This window comes from Limanda limanda, chromosome 16, assembly GCF_963576545.1.
Source record: "Limanda limanda chromosome 16, fLimLim1.1, whole genome shotgun sequence".
Classification (NCBI taxonomy): Eukaryota; Metazoa; Chordata; class Actinopteri; order Pleuronectiformes; family Pleuronectidae; genus Limanda; species Limanda limanda.
This window is the reverse complement of record NC_083651.1, coordinates 17,389,263-17,413,635: the sequence shown is the minus strand read 5'-3', so window position 1 is coordinate 17,413,635 and position 24,373 is coordinate 17,389,263. Positions and strand designations below refer to the sequence as shown.

Below are 24,373 nucleotides of genomic sequence, written 5' to 3'. Positions count from 1 at the left end.
GAACAGACCCACAGCCACAAATAATTTGTATAAAATATGATTTAAAAGTAAGTATTCTTCTAAATTATAGGCTGATTGGTTGTATGGATCACCTCATTGCCGATTGAATGATATACAGCCCATATGCCTTTGTAATTGCGTGATATGAAAAATGACTTGAAACCGATATCAAATTAACGAAGATAAAATTTGGCTTCATATAACATGAATACATGATGCGCAATAAGCTCAGTTTTAATTTGAATGTCAGTGTGAGGAGGATGCTCACAGCTGTCAATATAGCGATGTGTTCGCGTGTGTGTGTGTGTGTGTGTGTGTGTGTGTGTGTCTGTGTGTGTGTGTGTGTGTGTGTCTGTGTGTTTGTGTGTGTGTGTGTCTGTGTGTCTGTGTGTCTGTGTGTTTGTGTGTGTGTGTCTGTGGCCTTCCCAGGGATAAACAGCAGATGGCGATACATGAATGCAGCTCCTGAAATCTAACTGCTCCTCAGGGCTCCCAGGGAGGTCAGTACAGTCCAGGAGCAGCTAAATGAGACATTTAGAACACACACATTTATTATCGTTAATATTCTAATCGGGCCACAATTTATTAATAAATTAACTTCTATTTATGACTCGATTACTGCGCCTCCCTGCGGTTTTCCTCTGGATACACATGGATTGTGATCTACACCAGATGGCGGCACTTGACTGTTATTAAAGGAAACCTTTGCTGGTCACAGGCAGGACTGAAACCTGCAGAGACCAGCAGCTAAGAAGTGGGAGAGCAAATTTAGTTTGCAAACTTTTAGCACATGCTCTCATTGCTTCACCATTCAACACATGGCTCTTTCAGATTAGTCCTGAGTTATTAGTATTATTCAAAATGATCTTGAGCGATGCTTAACTGAGCAGTATCCCTATTACTTTCCATTTTCAGTTGATGTGCAGGTTGGGCCTCAGGAATCACATTTGAGAATTGTCCTATCATCTAACACACAATTATCAGAATTTGAAAACATTTCAAACATCACGAATTTCTTAAAAGATCTTTTTTTTCCATTGCATTTGTTTTTGAATGAGTGTTTTCTTTATACCAAGTTGGCTTCTTGGAGTTCAGTTCCTATAAGTGAGTGAGATATATATTATTATTAGTAATGAAACAACACTTGATGGTTTGTATAGATTTTAGGTTTATGACTTTTTTTGCCTCAATAGCTGAGTTGTGTCAGACTGAGGGAAAGACTTCCATTTTTTGCAAGATGCTTAAAATTTAAAAGAAAAAACAATCAATATTTCTATTTTACAAGATATGCCATGGACACCAAATTCTAAAATCTTTTTAAATGTTTCATTGTATTTTAGATTGACAAGGCAGTTTCGTTTAAAGGACACAAAATGGCACGTTTGCGTAATGACCCCCAGAGTCGATATGAATAAGGTTCGTTATATAATCTGCAACAAATGAATGGCACATTTTATTGATCGTGTTTAGCGATAAAACGTATCACATCGTCTCTTCTAATTCCACTGATCTCGTCATCATGTCTCACTTTCCATGTGTCTGAAACAAAAACAACATTTCCAAAGTGACGCGCACGCGCCCGCCGCAGTGTACGGGGCGCGCATGTTTCCCTGAAGCGTCTGAGAAGCGCTAATCGTTTCCGAGCCGCGGCCATATAACCGTGTGACCCGCTGTGTGGTCGCTCAGTCTCCGCTGCACCTGACGGGATTACACACCCACAGACCCACACCCAGCCGGGGATCTCTGCCCAGCCCCCCCCCCACCCCCCGGTACACGGTGGAGCGCCGCGGGAGAAGAGGATGAACCCCACGGACCAGGGCGCACAGATCGAGCCGCTGCTGCTGCCATCGGTAAACGACCATTGATGCACTGATGTTACTGTCATATATAGTATGGAGTCCGATGGTAAAATGTAAAGGATGTTGCTTAGAGTTTTTCCAGGGGGCAGATGAGGGTTTAAAGCCTGAATCCTTCCACAGAGGATGATGGTGACTCTGGAGCTTTTTGCAGTTTGCAGATCACCTGTGGAGCTTCGACCACAGGAAATTACTTTGTGATAGTACATGCAACATGCTGATCCTGCTTTATAACTTCAAGCTTTGTTCAGTGAGACAAGATGTGACGTCATCTTCATGATGTGGAAGATTACTGTCACTACCTGGAGGCTTTCATCAGCCCTTTTTTATTTCAATGTGAAACCGTTTAGTAGTTGATAATTTGCTCTACATCAGAGATGAAGTCAAGTCCCATTACTTTGTGCTACCCAATTTTTACAGTACAGGACAAATCCCTGCGGTGACAGATGTTCCACATTCAGATAGCAGTGACCTTGTGTGATCTCTTCTTCATGGAAATGAATTGAGAGACAGATTAAGGTTAATGTAAATTGTGAATAACATAGCACCACGAATACACTTATAAGTGTCAGATATGCTCCCAACATCATATTGTAGCATCTGTTTTGGTGAAATTCTCGGTTAAAAGAAGGCACAGACACTCAGAGGATGTTCTCAGACAGATGTGAACCCTATGCTCATCATTTTGGAGGAGATTTGTTTGTCATTATCCTTTTGCTGTTTACATCACAACAGCTTTTTCTCCCATTTAGCCAAAAGGTTTCAGACTTACAGGCTTTTGGCTGCGAGTTTGCTCTGATGCTACTTTTAGTGGCTTTGGTTTCAAAGCGCAAGGTCACAACCTGACCTTAAGAGTCACACAACATGAATAAAAAAACATTTCAGAGTTAATCTTTATCTCATTTGGAGGGTAAAAAATATGTTAAAATGCTTCCGGTGGCTGAGTTCCTAAAATTCAAGAACTTTGTAGATTACACATAACATACTGCAAATACTCACGATCCCCTTTTATGTTTCAGGTTAACCCTTCGTTTGGCTCGTCATTTGGACGTAGAAGTTTGGTGAGTTCCTGGATGTTATGGCTTTCTGAACACAACAGTGAAAGTTGACAATACACAAAAAACGTACGACATACACAATCTCCTCATCTTATATGCATTTGTAACATATACAATGTACATTCTGATGCATTGAGGTATATTAGTTTCCTTTGAATGAATTGTAAAGAGTACATAGTAAAATTGTTATGGCTCAGATTTGGTCCATATCACAAATCCGGCCCACGTCCTGTGTGGAAAATGGTACTTGGGCAGTCCGCTCCTGTTTAACCTGATCAAGCCACAAGTATTCTTCCATAGCAATACTGCAAAGGTGCCAAAGGTTGCTTGAATAAGTTTTGTGCTATTTGGGCCACTTTAGATCTCCATGCAAATTACACCTTGTCTAGAGCAACACCTGTTTTCCAAAAAGGCCCACATTTGTTTTGTGATATTTCGACCATGTTTGCCACCACTTTGGGCTCACATTCATTTTTGTTAGCTGCTGAAACAAATCCCTGTATGAGTGACCAAGTTGATTTGATGATATGTGACAAGATTATCTTTACTTTATCATATATATAGTATACATGTATACACATACAGTAAGACATATGTGGTTTTAGTATGAATCAAGCTCTGTTGTCGATAAGAGCAGCAATGATGTCACATATAATCTCTCTCGTCGAGCTGTTGATAGACGCTCAATCACAAATTTCAATAGTTGGACAGAAGGGCTTCAGCATTTATCAGCCATGGTGTAAAGCAGGGCAGCAGGAGTTTGCACTGCAGAGCTTTCACTGCGTCGCACGCTAACTAAACTGATTAAAGAGTGGACAGAGACACACGAGGAAAAGCTCATGCATTCAGAAAACTTGCAGGCTCCTTGGCTCTCCAAAAATCAGGTAGGACAAAGGCTTCATGTTCACAGGATCTTCTGATGTTTCAGCTACTATGAGGTTAAGAGAAGTGTATACGTTCAAGAGCCAGAATTCCTGGAGGTTTTTCTACAGAGATCCTTCTCTCCAAATGTCCAAAAGTGAGAGTTAATGCCTGATTGTGGCATAAAAAGGGCAAAGCGGGAAAGAGCATTTCCTGTTGACTGCGACTGATCCATCTTGCCCTTCAGACATCAGGGAAGCAGATATTAGATATGACTAAATGAGGGCTCGGAGCTAAAAATACTTTAAATAGCAACTCTGAAAAAATAGAAAAAAAGTGTTCACTACTAATGTGTGCTCTTAGAGGAGGTTGAAGTTTATATCAGAGACATTTAAGGATTACAGAACATTTTGCAGCACAGGAAAGCCAGTGCGGTTCATGACATTGCTGCCACAGATGTTTCCAAATGTGCCAGGGCTGTCCGCATGGATCAGATCCAAGTATGCTCCGCACCCTGTCACACCACTTCAGCGGTTTGTGTGGTTTGACATCTTTTATCATGATTTTTGAGCCTGAGTATTGATCTTAAGGCTAGAAACGCAGCATTAGTAGTTTGAATTTAATGTTATTAGGCTTCACAACACACTATAAATCTTTGTTCTTGGCTGTAAAGCAGAGCACATGCTGGGATGAAATGGGTTAAAACTCAGATGACGAAGGCAGTTCATTCATACAGGCATATGTACATTCATCAACGGGTAAATACAGATGAAAACATTAACATTCAGCTGATACAAATTGTTTGTCTGTTAAAATGACAGAAAACCTAATTTCCAATTGCCTACAAATATTTCTCTTAGCTGAGCATCTTGTATCGTCTTCCAGAATAAGGGGTAAATGGATTCAATTTTTTCTTCAGAGCCTGCAATCTGCATTGAGAACCTAGTTTTGTCACTTGTGAGTCTGAAAATAATATCAGTGAATCAATAGCATCACTGGCTCTGTGTCAGGACTCATCTGATCATGTTGTTAGAGGCAACCTGGTCAAGCTATTTCTATAGAGATAGTTTTCATAGTAAAAATACTATTTAAATGTATAGTGCTATTTTTACTGTTTAAACTGTTACATTGTATGGGAACACATTTAATATGGGCTAATGTGGCCCCTGCTTTAGTAACAAATACCGGCAGTTTAATCTGAGCAGGGATGATGATCCATGGCTTGTATATTTGTAGACAGATTATCAACATCAGCCTGGTGCCCTCGGCCGGCCCATGTGTCAGTGCAGCTGTGAACAGCAGCACCCTTCATTATCATAATGCCCCGATGGTCAACTGGTGGTCAAGATGGCTGCGGGGAAAAGCTGATATCAAGTGAGCTTACATGGAGATAGAAATACCTGCTCGGATAAGTGCTTCTGAATTGTTTGCCTCTGTTTGAGGAACACTAAGTAAAAGCTGGGGCCCCGCGTGTGTTTGTTCTGCTTTCTGAACCCCAGCTGTTGCTTGGATTACCAGGAAATGACAGGTGGTTTTAAATCCACAGTAGTGGTGGAGCAATCAACACCAGCACAGTGTCCAGCTCTAAGAGGCAATCATCGTCTGAGCTGTGTTTGTAAGTCACACATCTCACGGAATTGATCAGTCAGCATTAAATCAATGCATCCCAGAGTTTTCCTTTAGCGTAAAGTTATTTTATTTCACTTTTACCGCCGTTGCTTTGTTGGCTTGTCTGATACTTAGCCTTGTTTTGCAAAAACTACAGGGCCACGAAACCTGGTGGAAGGTATGGATCAGGAAAGATCCCAATAAATGTTGTTGCGGATCAGGGGGCCGATTCAGGATATTTTTCCACTTTCTTAAAAGGTTCAGTGTGTAGAATTTAGTGGTGAAGTTGCATGTTGCAGCTGAATACCCCTTTACCTCACCCTCCCCTTCCAAACATGGGGAACATTCAGTTTGTCCAGTCTGGGCTCCTGTAAAAAACTTCCTCCATAGAAAGGACGTTCTTTTACATTTCCATTGATTTCTCAGAAAAACAATTCATTCTGCAAATATTTAGGGGACGGATATTCACGAGATGAAGTTTCATAAGGGGACTGTTGGTATGAAATCTACTGAGTAACATATAGCTTATATCACAAGATGCTAAAAATGATTTAATTTGGGTGCAATTTGTTACCTTCAGACAAAACCGAAGTGACTTTCCCAAATTTTGGATTTGTCCTTAAAGGCATGTCATGGCGTTTTGCCTGGTAGCCTCTTAAGATGACTTCTTGTTAAAAGAATCAGAATCAGAAAAAAATGTATTGATCCCTCGTGGGGAAATTGGGTTTCATTATAGTTGCTCCAGCCAAGGACAGAAATATATTCAGACCAAGCGAATTTCATAAATACAACATACACCAAGCAATTAAAATGTTTGGTGTCATGTGATTTGCATACATTTACAGACATTTAGACCTCCAATCATCCACATGTAGGTTTTTCAGATTTATTGTATAGGGTTATATTTAACATGTTTTCCATTAATGTTACCCCTCATTGTCACTTTGTCTGGTTTTCACATGGTCACTCACAGTTTGAAGCTGAACAGTTTGATTGCTCATGGTGAGCTGTATTAGCGTGCTGACTCATAACAGGATTTTGAAGAGAGGCAAAAGCAGGTGTTGAGATTTCACCACTTCCATGCACACTGGAAATAATGATTTCAGCTGTGTGCTCCTGATTCCCTCTTGCCACCTCCTCACTCCTCTCTTCTTGCTTATTACATAAGCAGACTGGCGTTCACACCACAGAATGATGGTTTTCTCACTGACTCTAATCAGTTCCGAGTCATTTCCTGCTATGACACTGTCTGTGTGTCCTGCTGCATTTCTCTTGCCCCCTCCCCCCCCACTCACACACACACACACACACTCTAACTAATTATGGTCACTGCTTATTAACTGCAGCCAGATGTAGCTGGACAGTGTGGTCCACAGGAAATGCTCAAAAAGCCCAGAGACATATTCAGCAGTCATTGAGTTTTGTTTTATCTGGCAAAAGCTCTGCATTAAAAATTATACTATCTCTCAATATATGAATACATACATATATGTATAGGAAGATGGACGTCATGATAGCTGCTGGAAGCAAAGCCAAAGGTTCATCGCCTGTTGGCTGTCTGCAGTGTAGGTCACTTCCTCCATGTTGGCAAATGGGATAAAGTCAAAGTTGAATACATTGTGGTTCTTATCACGCTGATGATTGTGGAGGTGCAGTTTTTCCTGTAAGTTTGGTTTTGATTAGATATTTGATGCTGTAAAAACAGTGTGAAACATCATGATTGACAGCTGAGTCTGACTCGTGATTGGTCAAGTGCACGCCAAGGCGGAATCTAACTACCTCAGCTCCATCCCTCGATCGCTACTGTGCAGATGCTGGTTCCATATTATATTCTGATATTTTGGCTTTATTTCTGGATATTTTGAGGAAGTGGAGATGTGTTGTACAACTTCATATACAGTCTATGATCTATCCTGCAAGAACAACTGTAATGTGTTGTAAGTAGAGGTGGAGGGTGGAAGAAAAAAATGATGAATGAGTTAAAAAAAAATGAAATAAAGGAAATATTACATCCCATCATCAGAGCAGCACAGATCACGATGAATAAACAGAACCAAACATTTTAATTGTAGGTGGGTAATTTATTGTTCCCATTTGGAAAAAGCTTTCTGTTTGGACTAAGATGTTTTCCTCGTCAAGAAGAGATGTGCAATTAGTTTCCATGGCAACAGTGCTATTCGGTTGGATAATGTGTTTGTTCACAACGACCTAATCTGTGAGGGGAACACCAAGTCAACAAGCACTTCTAGTTTAATGTATTGCTCCTGATACACCAGTTAACAGGACAACGTGTTTCATCCTGTTTCTTTAAGTTGTATAATGTTCATAACTTCATCATGTTGAATTTGTGTATGTGTGTGTTTGTTTTGCAATGTGTACGACAGAGAAACGACGATGAGGCCGTGGTGGACAGAGGGGGGACGCGGTATCAACAGGGAACCAACTTTGAGCAGGAGGATCCTGAAGGTATAACTCGACCAACACTTAACGCATCAGGAACACACAGAGCTCGAAGCGCTAAAAGGCTGCGGCAGCTGAGTCCGCCCACTCTGTCCTCGTCTCCTAGCTAAAGGATAAGAGCAGAGTGGGAGGCAGAGACTGTAGGTGAGGTGAATTCACATCAGCAATATCATAATCACTGGAAAAACACAGATAATCAAAACAAAAAGATACCAACAGTACAAAGGAGTAAGTTACCATCTGTATCTGCACACGAATAATGACCCACAGCTTTTCAGTGAAACTTTCTGTCAAACAGTAATGAAATCGTAGACTGTACTTTAAAAAACACCTTTGTTTTTCTTTTAGTCAGAGACCATTAACCAAACAGTGTCTCATATCTTTCTGCCGGATGTGTGTGGGCCACAGACGGTTTGTAAAGATGGTCGACGCAACCAAACTTGTCAGAAACGTGAACACTTGAAAATACATCAGTGTTGTAAGAAATAACTAAAGTGACAGAAACAATCTTTGAGGAAAAATGTATTTGACATGCACTTTGACTAACATGGAGGAGGTGTGCTTTACAAACTATACTGCATCCAGCCACCAGGTGGCGATTGTGACGTTTTGGCATCTCATTTGGGGAGCAGTCATCTTTATATTCAGTTTATGGTGAGTGTCATATTACCACAGAAAGTTTGGAAACAGTTGAACTAAATTTAACTGAACTTTAATTTTACACTTTTACTGGGAACAAATTATTGGAGCAGGAGACGTTTATAACTCTCTATTCCGTGATTATCAGATTCACTGATCGCCTCCTCTTTGCGATTTCTTTTGAGTTGATAAGAGTAGCAGAGAAGAAAATAACATGAAGTTTTTGTAAAATTAAACATGCTGCTCTAATGCCGTAAAACAAGATCATTCTTTGAGATGTCTTGGCAAAGATAACCCAAATTAATTGCGTCTAAATACGAAATCAAACTTCAATGGTTCTTACTAACTAACACAATCATTTTTTTATTTGCAATATTCAGAAACAACATCCTACGCATGCATATACATTTATGGATGCGTAGTGGCCGGTTTTAAAAAGAGAAAGTAAGTTTTGATTGAAAAATACCTTCATTAAAATGCTTGTGTTACAAGCTGTTTGGCACATAAATCCTTCTGCACACAGTTAATTTGATATATAAACTATATATAGTGTATGTGGTTGTTTGAATCCTCATGTCCTACTGCAGGGAGCTGAGTGGGCTGACGAGTTCGTAAACAGATATCTCTCGTTCGCTCTCTATCTCGCTCACACAGTCTCACACCAGCACACACACAAACACACACATACACACACACACACACACACACACACACACACACACACACACACACACACACACACACACACACACACACACACACACACACACACACACACACACACACAGCTGTGCAAGGCTTTTAAATAGTCCAAGGAGAGGATACATAAATTAACAACCAGGCAACACAAATCCACACAGCTGCCGGCCTTGAGTATATGAACAGTCGTTTAAAAGCAACTAAGATACAAACATCAATCACTTATTATATAATTGCAGCGATTCATTTTGCACATAATAAACTGTCACATATATTGTCACATTTTCATTGTCATGAAAATACAGGTTATAAAGAAACTCCTATACTAATTATACCATAATTTTAAATGCCACCACTGATCACTATTACTTTTTATTAATACCAATCTTTTTGAGCATTCACATTATGTTTGTTTTGGTCACTGTGACCTCACCAAATTTATTTTGTGATTGCGATGTCTCAAGAAAGCCTGGAGGGAATTTCTTCCAATTGGTACAATTGTTCAATTGGATTCAAAAATTAACTGATTAGAATTTGATGCTGATTTGATGAGGTCAACGATCAAAAGTCAAGGTCTCAGTGACCTCAATGTCTTGTGAACATGATACATCAGGATCACCCTCAGGGAATCTCTTCACATTTTGCACTGTTGTCACCTGGACTCAAAGATTAAATTGTGAGATTTCAGAGTTCAAAGGTCACAGTGACCTTATATGAGTCTGGAAAAAAAATCCATGGAGACTGAAACTGCACTGGTTGACAAAGGCATACAACCATGGGGCAGTAATTCTAGTTTGTTCATTGTAATCAAGTCAAATGTTTCATGTTCCAGCCATAACAGGTGGTACGCCTATATCGTTTGATGCTTAATGTAGCATGATGAATTAAATAAACCAGCATTGAGCATTACATTATTACGTATGATGTTTTGAGCAATGCACTTCATTACATTAAAAACACACACAAACTCATGGCCATGGCAAAGAAGTAGTGCTGAACTATGATCGGTGAAATTATAATCTGTAAAGCTTCTGGGAACACACACACACACACACACACACACACACACACACACACACGCACACACACACACACACACACACACACACACACACACACACACACACACACTCAGTAGACCACCCTTTAACCGCTGCCGGACTTGTCCCCAGACCACAAGACTCTCTACATCGGGGTCCACGTCCCCTTGGGCAGCACCAGGCACCGCAGCCATCGCAGGCACCGTCACCATGGGAACAAGCACAGGAGGAGGAGCAGGGACCGGGATCTCCCCTTGGTTGAGGGGAGAGAGTCTCCTCTTTATGGTACTGACCATAAAATATACTTTTCATCCATTAATTCAATCTTTATTTATACCTGATTACAATACAATGGTATAAACTATGGGAAACAATACTTCACATATTTGTTTGGAAACCATCATGGACTTCCTCACGTTCCCAGACACCCCGTCCCAGAGGGTGCAGTTCCTGCTGGGCGCCGAGGACGACGACGAGGAGCACATTCCTCATGACCTGTTCACAGAGATGGATGAGATCTGTGTGAGGGACGGCGAGGATCCGGAGTGGAGGGAAAGTGCCAGGTACTGTCACACCGTCATGTCATTAACTTGGCCGCCACAGACCTTCATGACCTGCACGTCATTACTCAAAGCTCTGATCGAAGGGAGCAGTCAGGCTAGTGATCCCACTCACACTGATGAGGAGATGTGGCTGTTTTGCAATGCATTGCTGTAATCGCTCCAGGACTTAAGTTTGTGTTTTTGTCCGTTTTTTTTTCTCTGAGACTTGTGAGTGTTAATCAAGATGTGGAATGTTTTCATCATGGGAGTTATGGTGTTCTCTCAAATCAGACATATTTTATTTACAGTGTTACTCTGATGAGAGGCAATAAGGAAGGAGAGTAAATGAGTAAAACACACACAGAGAACGAGAGACAGAGATGCATGTAAATATATATATTTATGAAAGCGAGTGTTGCTGCAGCGAGAACAGATTGTCCGACACTTTGCCGTCTGCTGCCGTCTCCTCACTGAAACTCCCGCTGGTGTCTCAGGTGGCTGAAGTTTGAAGAGGATGTTGAGGACGGGGGGGAGCGATGGAGTAAACCCTACGTGGCCACGCTGTCTCTGCACAGCCTGTTCGAGCTGCGCAGCTGCATCATCAACAGCACCGTGCTGCTCGACATGAGGGCCAACTCCATCGAGGAGATCGCAGGTACAGAAATGAAACACAGAGTGACACGTTTATTACCCTGTGTGCTCATATGTGTACAAAATAACTTAACAATGCATGAATGGTGTGAATATTACTTGGAAGTGTATCACCCGATTATTAACTTTAAGTGTTGATGGGTCAAAGGTCAAGTTAAACCAAAATATGGTTAGAAAAACAGATATCTCTGCAAATCATAGAGAGACAATCAAAATCTTTTACTGATCAGAAAACTTAAGTGACGTCATGAAGAAGTCACAAAGAATTTAGAAAAATTACATCATACATTTTTAAGTTATCTCTGCTTCGTCAAGGACTATAGACATGACCTGGAGCTTATATAGATCATTCATTATCATAGGAATGATGTCATCATGACGTCACTATGAAGTCAGAAAATATTCATATTGCAATCATTAACATTAGAGACACAATCCTCAGTTTATTTAGATAATTTTTCATTATACAGTATAAACAGTGCTCGTTGCCTTCCTGCTGAGACTTTGTGATGCTATTTTAAATCTTGAAAACTTAAGCTTATTGACACTTGGCAATTATTTAGCCTCACAGCCAGAATTTTGCAGAACGAGTCCTCACAGCGTGTGTTGTCCTCAGACATGGTCCTGGACCACCAGGACTTGTACTCGCCACTGGGGGATGAGCTCCGACTGAAAGTGCGGGAAACACTGTTGAAGCAGCACCATCACCAGAACCAGAAGAAGCTGGCTAACCGCCTGCCCATCGTACGCTCCTTTGCTGACATGGGCCGACGGACATCGGACCCCCACCTGGACAAGAATGGTGATTAAACCCGAGATTCTGTCTCCAGGGGCTTTGAAGCATGAAAAGGTTTCTAAAATACATCTTATCGATCATGAGATGACAACAGGACACGAAAGCAGACAAAAAGCATTAGTGTACAACTGTTTACTTGGGTGCTATTGAAGAGTTTTACTTCTTCTGACTTCTATGATTATTTCAATAAAACACAGTGAAGGAAAGATCTGACTTTTGCCCCCTATTGGCAAAGGGTGAAACTGCAAACCCCCCAAAAAGTAAACTGGAATTTTTACGTCATTTCATTTTCTAGAGTAACAATCATATTTGATTTCATTTTGATAACATCAGAGTATTTTCTGTCTAGGCCATCCGATGCAAAAATATATAACATGACGTAGGTTAGATAACAAAATGCACAAACAGTCCACAGCTGTATTTCAAACACTATGTCGCTTTGACAAACACTTGCTGTTCAAGTTTGCTGTCTGCTGTGATGGAAAATATTCTAAAACGGATGTGAATTATTGCTAAGCACTCAAATGAAGTCTAAATTCATGAATGTTGTGCTGCTACACTGCATTTTTATTTGATGCATTGTACAGATCTTTGATGAGCACCAGATTCAAACTGTGAGAATGTGTCCCACATGCACGTGGGCCTAACTTGCATATTTGTTCACTCGCTATCAGCCCACCCACAGAGCCACAGCACCACTGAAGTCATCAGGTGCTAATAAAGTGCACCTTCTCCATTACCATCTAATTCTTTAAAACATATTCAAAGGTGGATTATTCTTATGGTTTGTGTGGATGCTGGCAACTCACAAGAAGTTTTTTTTATCAGGTTGAATGAAGGTTGATGAAAAAACAAAACAAGTTAATTCTATAAATATGCCCATCCGTCTGGTATTGGTCACAGAAAAAGGAGTGAGTCCAGGACAGACTCATAATTGGAAGCATTTCTTAGCTACTTCATTGCCAAACTACATTTTACAAGCCAGTGACAGAACGAGGTGTGCAGAACACACCAAAGTGTTTGTTAAATGATTTCACAGTGAACCAGAAATCAAGATGGTGCATCATGAACAATTTATTTTCACCTGTGAGGCATCGAATGCCAATTACTCATCATTGTGCTCTGATGAAGCTCACTTCATTCTCTGTGAGCTTACTGAATGATGGAATTAGAGTGTGAATGAAGTTAGACCTGTAAAGCAGCTTGGTAGTAATCATGTTACTATGAGCCTGGATTATTTTGTGATGACAGTCTGGATGTTTTTTTTCCTCCATGATTTGCACATGAAACCTCAACATAGTTTTCCTTTTTAGAGATATTCTCTTCACATGGTCGGTCTCATGATAAATAGTGAAATCCCCCGCTGCTGAAGTTCTGTTTGATTGAGAAGTGTTAGATCATGTTTCTCCTCTCTGGATCCTCCAGGTCAGCTGTCGTCCTCCCAGTCTCACCTTGCGGGTCCAGATGGGAAAGTGGACATCAGTAGAGAAAACATTTCTGTCGACTTCAGCAAGGTATGACTGCAAAGACGGTTGCATTGTGCACACAGTGTTTCTCAAGTTACACTCACATGATGATATTTCAGTTTAACTATAGGGACCAAACCAATCACAGATCATTTGACCCTCCAATATTGCACCACTGAATAAACTTAGGAAATGACTTGAACCTCAGTGTGGTAATATAGGATTTAACTATTATATATAATTATTTGGTGTCATGTGTATTGTGTCACTGTTCTGTAGTTGTTTGTCTCTGACATATGCTGTGTCGCACATGATGCATTTCTGAAAGAACCAAATAAACATCACTCTATCTTATGCTTCAAACAGGGAAGCTTTGTGACAGCTAGGTTACTAGAGGGGATTTGTAAAAGATTTTAGATTTTTAAGGCTGAATCTGAACAATGTGGATCAGCACCGAATTGTACACAATCACCAAAGGTCGGCTCACTTAATCTGCGCCCCTTTAAAAATCAAGATCCTGGAAAAATCTATGAAAATGTGGCCAAAAATCTGGCCCTTAATCTGCATCTAAACCAACATGTATTGGGTTTCTTCCCTTTGCCAAGTTTGGTGGAAATCGGTTTAGTTATTTTGTTTGATTCTGCGAATAAACAAACAGACAAACACACACATGTGAATACATCACCTCTGTGGGGGAGGTGATAATAATTAAATTAAGTAATTTACACTGTTTTTCTTCACAAAAAATACCTATGATATTGTTTTAAGATGAAAACTTATAATTACTTTTGACTGTTGTGAACGCTCTTTGCTACTTGTACTTATCCATGCTGCAGCAGTGTCAGACGAGCCTAGTAACACTTTACACACAGTGTGGATTATAGTGTGATGGTATTGTGCATGTATCAGTTTACATTAATGTTGTATCTGATGAAAATGAGCTGCCTCTTGTTTAATTGTGTGATTCCAACAATGAACAGAAGGTCGTTGTTGGTCATTTTACTGCAAAGGTCATGTAGTCTGGGATTAGGATTATAACCACTATAAATATAATAAAAGTCCTTCAGCTGATTCTGGATGACCACACACAGCAAAGATAAAAGCCTGTTATGACCTTTTGGCTTGAAGTCTGTGGGTTTAACCTTTTTGTCCAAGTCAGAAATCGAACTGTCCCATCTGCCTGTTAATTCAAACAGTAGAAATGATCACCATCCAGTAGTGCTATTCTTATACATATTACTATAATTTATACATTTCAGCTGCAGACTTTTATTGGCACGAGGATAAAAATGTATCTGTTTAAACTTTAAATCCTAAAAACTACAGCAGTGACTAATTATTTTGGATCTAGGTCTCGTTCCCCCCCACAGAGTCACATGAACAAAAAACACTCCAGTCAACACTTGTTTTCTGCACATAATTAACGCTGAAAAAATCAACACGTTTAATATTCAGAGACTTTCTGTTTAGTACAGGTCCAGTGAGTGAAAGAGAGTTAGAGGAGCAGTTTCATTTTGAGGGTCAGTTCTTATGCACTATGGGAAATGAAAGAAACCTCATCCTCATGTTTTGTCCTGTGACACAAAAAACCTGGACAGCTGGGCTATATTTAGACGGCAGTCCAGTTAAACCAGTGCATTGAAGGATTAATGTACAGATAAACCGTAAAATTTATAATAATAATAATTGATAGTGGCAATAAGTGAATGTGATTTCTGAAGAGAGGGAGGGATCGCTTGCATCATTATCGTTATCTACAACTGGGAATTCCTAGTTTGCCTCAAATTTGGGAAGCCTATTGAATTATGATTATATTATTTGATCCCTATACACTGTGATTGATGTAACTTCAACGTAAAGGGAAATAATGTCTGAATGTCTTGTAGGATCTAATCAGAATTTCTAACATCTTAAAGTCTCAAAATCTAAAAGTTGTTGGGCTTAAAACCAGTTGGCACCCCCACAAGAAACATGGCCTCCCAGCGAAAGGACGAATATAACATATGACAAACATACAAGTGCATAGAAACGGACACCATGATCCCGGAAAGCTCGCACCACAGGACAAAGTGGTAAAAAACACATGCATTCATCGGTTCTGTGCACAAACAAAGCCTGACTCAATAGCAAACTGGAGCTGCAGCCTCATCCTGCAGCCCACACACTGTCAGAAAAAAGAAGAATAACCCACGGACATTTCCTTAACTTAAAAACTGAACATAAGAGCGATACCCGAGAGTCTTGCTCCGTGTTTAAAGCTGAACCTCTCTGTGACATTCTCCACACTGTACTCCTCTTCTCTCTCAGATAGACCTTCACTTCATGAAGAAGATCCCAGTGGGCGCTGAAGCTTGTAACGTGTTGGTGGGAGAGTTGGAGTTTCTGAACAAACCTGTGGTGGCGTTTGTGCGTCTCTCACCGGCGGTTATGCTCAACGGTCTGTCTGAAGTCCCCATCACCACGAGGTCAGGCTGATTCTCCTCTACACATCAACCTCCACAAACACCTCCTATTCACCCTGCTGATTTATCCCCAGTGAACTTTACAGTAAATATATACATATGGTTTGCAAATATCTGTGTTTTTCCCTTTAGGTTTCTGTTTATTCTCCTGGGGCCTTTGGGTAGAGGGATTCAGTATCATGAGATTGGAAGATCCATTGCGACACTTATGACAGATGAGGTAAGAATCCCCTGAACCTCCCAGTCTGCATCATCGGAATTTATTCCTGCATGTCAGTTTCCGAACAGAAGGCTTTGAATATTAAAGTCCGATTTTATACAGACCACTGCAAGGTCCAGCAGAACGCAACAAATTGCTGAAATAATGGGACATTTCTCAGAGCTTGTATAACAGGCTTTTGGTTATTAGCACTGCTCTTGTCCTCATGTCTCCGATCACTTTTAAGGAAATGATGGACTTTATCATACATTCTTTGGTATGAGTTGTTTAAGTGTTTGATGTTTCATGGTGAGCAGGTTCCAGGTTTTATTATCTTAGCTTTGCTTATGTATACAATTTGTCGAGCATGTTCTGCATGTTTATAAGGGGATCATTTGACCGAACAGTCCATCTGTGTGAATGCACTTGTCTGTTCAGTCGTGATGTCATCTGGCAGACAGCCCTTGCACGTACACTTCATGTGCAGTTCAGTCAGAGTTTGTTACTGGAACGCATTCAAAGCCATCCATACTTCTCTGTTCCCAGGTTTTCCATGACGTAGCCTATAAAGCTAAAGACCGTAATGATCTAATCGCTGGGATCGATGAATTCCTCGACCAGGTGACAGTGCTGCCTCCAGGAGAGTGGGACCCGTCCATACGGATAGAGCCACCCAAAAATGTACCATCTCAGGTTGGTAGGACTTTGGTCGGCTGCTTATTCTTCTTTAGAAGATTTCTACAACACGTTGGGGTTATTTAAAGTAACTGTGCTGTTTGTTAAACAGGAGAAGAGGAAGAAATGTAATATTTTACCAAACGGTTTAGTCGAGGGAGAGGAGGAGGAGGAAATTGGAGGCCATGGAGGTCCTGAACTGCAACGCACAGGGAGGTGAGTTATTCACAAAGGGAAGAACAATGTGTGTGTTTTGTTGAATTCTTATCAACAATAAAAAAGTCTTTATACAGAGATAAGTGAATATCATTATAAAGACCTCATACTAACCCCGGTATGCAGCCTTTACTCACTGCTTTGCTGCAGAGACTTTTTACAATTGAACAACTGAGGCTTTAGCTTTGTGCATTTTCCATTAAGTAAATAAAAAAAAATATATAGACATTTTTTCCTTTTGTGTCCATAGAAGTGGTGCCCAATATCTTAAATGAAATATGTTTGTATTAGGATTGGGCTCTAACTATTGCCTGACAATTGATAAAATGATGTTTAATAAATACACTTAAAGTTTAGTTTGAAATGAATCATTACTGCAAGTTTAGCTAAAATCAAGCCCATATACTGAGGAAAAAAACCACCACTTTCCACAACTGTATTCTGCAGTGCTCAGTCGTCTATTTCTGTGTACACTTGCTCTCTAGTAGTAGTCATAAAGTGGTTTCCATAGAAACATCCTGCTTTGAGATATCTATTTGCATCCATGCTTCGCTACTACAAGGACTTAGAGCACTAAACTGTGCCCAGAGGTGAACAGTGAGAAGAGGGAAGTTGAAGAAAATCTGTCGAAGATGTTTTTTTCCTATTTGCATTTCGAGAAAAAAATTGAAAAAATAAAGAAAAAGGTTGAAAAGTCGAAAAAACATTTATTATATTTTTATGTCAAAACTTTTGTCAAAAACCTTGCAAACTTTTCTCAAAACCATTGCATTTGAACTTATTATTTCTGTTTCAACATTGAAAACAATTATCTAAGCTTTTTAAAGTTAAAATTCTACGAGTAAATAAACAAGAGAAGTGGCAAACTTTTTCTTTCCATCCCCAGGTGGTTCGGCGGTCTCTTTCGAGACATCAAGCGAAAGGCCCCCCACTACCTGTCTGACTACACGGATGCTCTGAGTTTGCAGTGCGTGGCCTCTTTCCTGTTCCTCTACTGTGCCTGCATGTCCCCTGTCATCACCTTCGGAGGACTGCTGGGCGAGGCAACAGAAGGACGCATAGTAAAACACCTTCTCTTGTTCACACTGTTCTAGTTGTGCGCTGCGGTGCTCTGTACCAGTCCTTCAGTACCATAAACATTTTGTCTTTGCACCGGTAATCTTTCTCTCCTGATTTCCATTTCCCAGAGTGCAATTGAGTCGCTGTTTGGAGCCTCGCTGACTGGAATAGCCTACTCCCTGTTCGCCGGGCAGCCCCTCACCATCCTGGGCAGCACGGGGCCGGTGCTTGTATTCGAAAAGATATTGTTCAAATTCTGCAAGTATGTTTGGATTTAATGTTCCCGCACATAAAAAATCTCTCATGTCAGTGACTTCGGATCATTGCATCACTTTGTAATTACACATCCGACGTTTTATCATCTGGCTGTTGGATGAGTTCTGGGAACGTGAATGTAACATCTGGCCTCCTATAGAAAATATAATGTGATTGTATCGACATTGCATTTCATCGTGATAATGTCTTTCTCCCATCTGCCATATTGCAATAGTATATAATAAAGATATGTGATTTGATCTGATTTCTTCCCAAATCATTTCCCTCCCTCTCATCTCCACACAGGGAGTATGGCTTATCCTATCTGTCCCTGAGAACATGCATCGGCCTGTGGACGGCGTTCCTCTGCATCGTGCTGGTGGCCACAGACGCCAGTTCCCTCGTTTGTTACATCACGCGCTTCACGGAGGAAGCCTTCGCCTCACTCATCTGCATCATCTTCATCTACGAGGCCTTGGAGAAACTCATCCACCTGGGGGAACACTATCCCTTCAACAAGAACAACAACCTGGACAAACTCAGCATGTACTCGTACGTCCACGGTACTCTTTAAAGTAGATGTAATTAAGTAGATTCCTTGGAGGTTCAGTGAATCCCAGACAGATATTGGATTAATCATTCACCCAGATGTTCATGTGCCTCCGCAGATGTTCGTGCGTGGAACCGTCTGACCCCGCCAACGGCACCCTGAGGTTCTGGGAAACCAACAACATCACTGCATCAGAAATCTACTGGGAAGCTCTGGAGGTCAAGGTACAACCCGCCGCCAGCTCGGCAACGAAAACAAAAACAAACGTTACAGAAATGAGATAATAAACTGTGGTTCTAAATATACAGCAGCTGGAATTATGAAGTGACACAAAGACAGACCAAAAATGTTTTTCCACCTTAAAGTGGCATGCTCTCCCAGATGGAGGAAGCTGGACAGAGGAGATTAAGGGCATGTGGGCTGGATTATTTTTGGATTACTCGTTGCAAATCACTCTAAAAGCACATTTGTTGTACTTTGTAAAGTTTTGTTTTTTTACAAATGTGGATGCTCATGAACCGTTTGTGGACGCTTAGAATCAGCTGATTCTGTTTTTATTGCTAATCAAGTGCTTACGTTGAATAATGGCCCTCTACCTGTTGTTGCAGGACTGTATCGAGAAACGAGGCGAGTTTGTGGGCAGCGCCTGTGGCCCGCACGGCCCCTACGTTCCTGACGTCCTCTTCTGGTCGGCCATTCTCTTCTTCTCCACTGTCATCATGTCTGCCTTCCTAAAGGAGTTCAAGTTCAGCAACTACTTTCCCACAAAGGTAGTGTACAAAATCCTCTGGTATCCTCACATCAACATGAGTGCCTCATGTTTCTGTCTCTGCAGAACAGAGCTTTGGTTGTGTAGCATGGTGCAGTGGTACCCTCTCCTGGTTCAACGTAGGTACTGCGGGATGGAAAGTATATGTAAGACTAGAATCAGTATAATACCTCCCCCAAGGCCCAAAAGTCCCCTATATGAAACCACATTTAAATTCAATAGATCTGGATTTTTATATGGTTTTGCAACCAAATTGCACTAACATCAGTCCCCTAAATATGCCGGAATTATAACTAAGCAAGAGAAAAAATAATATTGAAACCACTCTCTTACTTGGATCTGTCCTAAAATGTATTGGTTTCTTTTCTGACCTCTACAGCATCATTCCACAAAAGCAATGGTTACCTGTCTGTAGTTTCTGCGTTACCTTATCACAAACAAACAAAACAAAACAAACGCAGATGAAAAAATGTCCTCCTCTATGGAGTTAATGAAGAGTCCTGTTTCCTGCAAATGCTTTTGTTTGAGTATGATAAATAATGCTGTGAAATATAAAAACTGTCTGCTTGAAGGTATTTAAAATAAGTCTCATCTCTATCAGGTGAGGTCCCTCATCAGCGACTTTGCCATTTTCTTCACCATCCTAACGATGGTGTTAGTCGACTACACATTAGGGGTTCCCTCTCCGAAGCTGAAGGTTCCCAGTGTGTTTAAGGTAAGAACTTGATTCAGCAGATCATTTTTCAGTGAACATCTACTCATGTTAAACAAATTACAATAATTTTTTTATGTTTTATCAGCCGACCAGGGATGATCGAGGCTGGTTCATTAACCCGCTGGGGCCCAACCCCTGGTGGACGGCAGTCATAACAGTGATCCCAGCTCTGCTCTGCACCATCCTCATCTTCATGGACCAGCAGATCACTGCTGTCATCATCAACAGGAAGGAGCACAAGCTTAAGGTACAGCCTGAGTTCAATGCTGTCACATCTACGTCACATTAGTATGACGAGGCTTCATCCGCTGGTCCCTCCACCCCCCCTTTCAGAAAAGCTGTGGCTATCACCTGGACCTATTCGTGGTGGGGGTGATGCTGGGCGTGTGCTCTCTGATGGGTTTGCCGTGGTTCGTGGCGGCCACCGTGCTCTCCATCACGCACGTCAACAGCCTGAAGCTGGAGTCCGAGTGCTCGGCCCCCGGTGAGCAGCCCAAGTTCCTCGGCATCAGAGAGCAACGGTTTACAGGCCTCATGATCTTCACCCTCATGGGCTGCTCCGTGTTCATGACGTCTGTGCTCAAGGTCGGTCGCCTACCCATCGTATTTGCCCTCTGTGATCATACAACAGTATAAGTTTCATTTCATCATGGACTCTTAATGAAATGCATGACAGTGTTACTGACTAAATGCTTTTATTGCTCTTCAGTTCATTCCTATGCCTGTGTTGTACGGAGTGTTCCTTTATATGGGGGCATCGTCTCTCCGAGGCATTCAGGTGAGTTATTAGAGTTTGATTGTATTTGATGCAGCTTTTGCTCAGATTGAACTGTATCACTGTGAAGGAATAACTAGAACGGCACTCAGGCCGCAAACCTCCGCCAAGGCCCAACAGTCCCCTTATGAAACCACTTTTACATTTTTTTATTGTACAAATTTTATCTGGATATGCACCAAATTGCCACCAAAATGTTGGAAAAAGTCATATCGCACCTTGTTAAAGAAAGTGATAAACAAGTCCATGTTCGCAGGAAAGTCTTAATCATGGTACTTTATTCGTGATTCAGTTTTAATATCCAAACCGGGCATGAAAAACAGGTCTGGACACTTAAAATCTAAAATGTGACGAACAACCACTTAAGGACCTGAGCTGAATTTGAGTCGTATGTTTTTGTGATGATCTGTGTGCTGGAGATTAGTTAGAGAGCTGCTCTGTGTTGATAATTCGTCGACTCTGTGTGGACTGTTAACTCCCTGCAACCCACGATAGGGGATCGCCTCCATATTGTCTGGCTGCCCAGAGAAGAAGTGTTAATTGGCCACTAGTGTGTTCCCAGCATTTACAGAACACCTGACTGTGATTTAATTGCCCTGTTTACTTCTCATTTTCCTCAATTCTGAATACTTTCTATTGTTGGTTTGTGAAAATTATATTTAAATGAAGACAGAAATATACAGATCTGAAGATTCGGTCTCTTGTAGTTCCAGCAACTTTTACTTTTAGCTTGATAGACTTTGGATTTTCTCCACAAGCTTCAGTCGATCAGTTTGTTGGGTGTTTCATGAGAGAAAGGCAGTGTTTTGTATAAGAGCCTTAAAATATATATATTTTACAGCACATGAACATAAGTTGTTGTTGTTAAATACAAGGCATTTTATTTTTCATAAAAGAAATCCCACTCACAAATCTCTGATAATTTGTCCTCTTCAGTTGTTTGACCGCCTGACACTGTTCGGTATGCCAGCCAAGCACCAGCCAGACTTCATCTATCTCCGCCACGTACCCCTGAGGAAGGTGCACCTGTTCACCATCATCCAGCTCACCTGCTTAATTCTGCTCTGGGTCATCAAGACCTCCAAGGCTGCCATCGTCTTCCCTATGATGGTGCGTGAACCGCCCATCGCACGGGCAGCACAGCTTTCATTACACTGAAGTGTCAGCAGGGCTCAGTGTATGTGTGTGTGTGTGTGTGTGTGTGTGTCTGGGCTTTGATTAATGCAGCAGTTGTCAGACAAAATTATGTAAACACTTTGATACCATGACAGTCAGAGTCATACCAACCGCAAAGTGTTTTCTGCTCTCATTGATAAAATAGCTCCATGTCTATTTATTGACAATGTCGCAGGTTTATCTTAACCATTTTACCTGCAGCAAATCATTTGGTCACTTTTTCTCATGTTTCTCTGAAATGTGTTTTTGTGTAATTTTTGACATTTAATTGAATTTCATTTCATTAAAAAAAAAATCCCAAATGAAAATATATTTTTTTACACACATATTTGTTTTCTTAATTTCAAATGAGCAATAATGTAAATGTATACAAAAAAGCATGTATAATATATACAAAATATAATATTCATAATATTTTAGTTTGTTCAAAGTAATTGCTTATGACTTTTATCATTACACATCCATGACCTTGCTAAAATACAGATCATTTAAACTGATTTCTGCTCTTTCTGTCAACATACACCACTTATACACCTACATTTCCCTCAGGATCAATAAAGTATCTATCTATCTATCTAAGAATCTATCTATCTATCTATCTATCTATCTATCTATCTATCTATCTATCTATCTATCTATCTATCTATCTATCTATCTATCTATCTATCTATCTATCTATCTATCTATCTATCTATCTATCTATCTATCTATCTATCTATCTATCTATCTATCTATCTATCTATCTATCTATCTATCTATCTATCTATCTATCTATCTATCTATCTATCTATCTATCTATCTATCTATCTATCTATCTATCTATCTATCTATCTATCTATCTATGTATGTATGTATGTATGTATGTATGTATGTATGTATGTATGTATGTATGTATGTATGTATGTATGTATGTATGTATGTATGTATGTATGTATGTATGTATGTATGTATGTATGTATGTATGTATGTATGTATGTATGTATGTATGTATGTATGTATGTATGTATGTATGTATGTATGTATCTATCTATCTATCTATCTATCTATCTATCTATCTATCTATCTATCTATCTATCTATCTATCTATTTATCTATCTATCTATCTATCTATCTATCTATCTATCCATCCATCTATCTATCTATCTATCTATCTATCTATCTATATATCTGTCTGTCTATCTGTCCATCTCCTCTCCTCCTTCATTAACACATATGGTTTCTGTGGATTCAGCCGTTTTGATCCTGCTTGTGAATCCTGCAGGTGTTAGCGCTCGTGTTTATTAGGAAGCTAATGGACTGCATCTTCACCAAGAGAGAGATGAGTTGGCTGGATGACCTCATGCCAGAGAGCAAGAAGAAGAAGCTCGAGGATGCTGATGAGGTGCTGTTACCACACACCTGTCACACCACACCACACCAACACACCAGTCGATGCTGAATTCATTTATTAACGTACATTCACGCTGTATTTTCCTCAATCTTCAGGAGGAGGAGCAGAGTATACTGGCAGAGGAAGAGGGAGTTGAGCAAGTGCCATTAGAAGGCTACAAGTATGTTATCTTACATTTGTAAAGTTTTAAAATCACATTTAAATTGCACATTTTAATTGGTAAATGTTGAAATTATTATCTGGCTTCTTTTTCCGCAGAGGAATACCCGTCAGTCATCAACATCACAGACGAAATGTCAAAAGGATCTTTTGGAAATACTTGGAATGCAAACGGCTGAGACTTTTGAGGAGGAATAACGACTTTAGAATAATTAAGGTAAGATTCCTCAGTTCAATTCACTGAAAGCTGTTTAAGGACAGAGCCAACGAGACAAGCCAAACTACAGTTGGTTATTA

The 24,373-nt window shown here is 40.4% G+C and overlaps 1 protein-coding gene across 1 annotated transcript; it reads left to right on the top strand.

The window, feature by feature from the left end:
* The first annotated feature begins 1,799 nt into the window (after positions 1–1,799).
* slc4a10b (solute carrier family 4 member 10b) lies at positions 1,800–24,255 on the top strand. The gene is made up of 25 exons (XM_061088032.1): positions 1,800–1,850; positions 2,876–2,917; positions 7,768–7,849; positions 10,354–10,506; positions 10,646–10,784; positions 11,258–11,418; positions 12,031–12,216; positions 13,636–13,724; positions 15,984–16,141; positions 16,271–16,358; positions 16,884–17,030; positions 17,125–17,228; positions 18,115–18,289; positions 18,416–18,549; positions 18,849–19,094; positions 19,211–19,316; positions 19,701–19,862; positions 20,463–20,576; positions 20,662–20,823; positions 20,910–21,161; positions 21,286–21,354; positions 22,288–22,461; positions 23,789–23,908; positions 24,013–24,084; positions 24,184–24,255. Exons 1-25 carry the CDS (start codon positions 1,800–1,802, stop codon positions 24,253–24,255), a joined length of 3,258 nt encoding a protein of 1,085 aa, XP_060944015.1.
* Positions 24,256–24,373: the final 118 nt, after the last annotated feature.

Excerpts from the sequence above, each read along its gene's own strand:
- slc4a10b (XM_061088032.1), top strand. The coding sequence starts at position 1,800 with ATGAACCCCACGGACCAGGGCGCACAGATCGAGCCGCTGCTGCTGCCA. Across the intron at positions 7,850-10,353 it reads TGAGCAGGAGGATCCTGAAG|ACCACAAGACTCTCTACATC; the intron begins GTATAACTCGAC and ends ACTTGTCCCCAG. Across the intron at positions 18,550-18,848 it reads ATATTGTTCAAATTCTGCAA|GGAGTATGGCTTATCCTATC; the intron begins GTATGTTTGGAT and ends ATCTCCACACAG.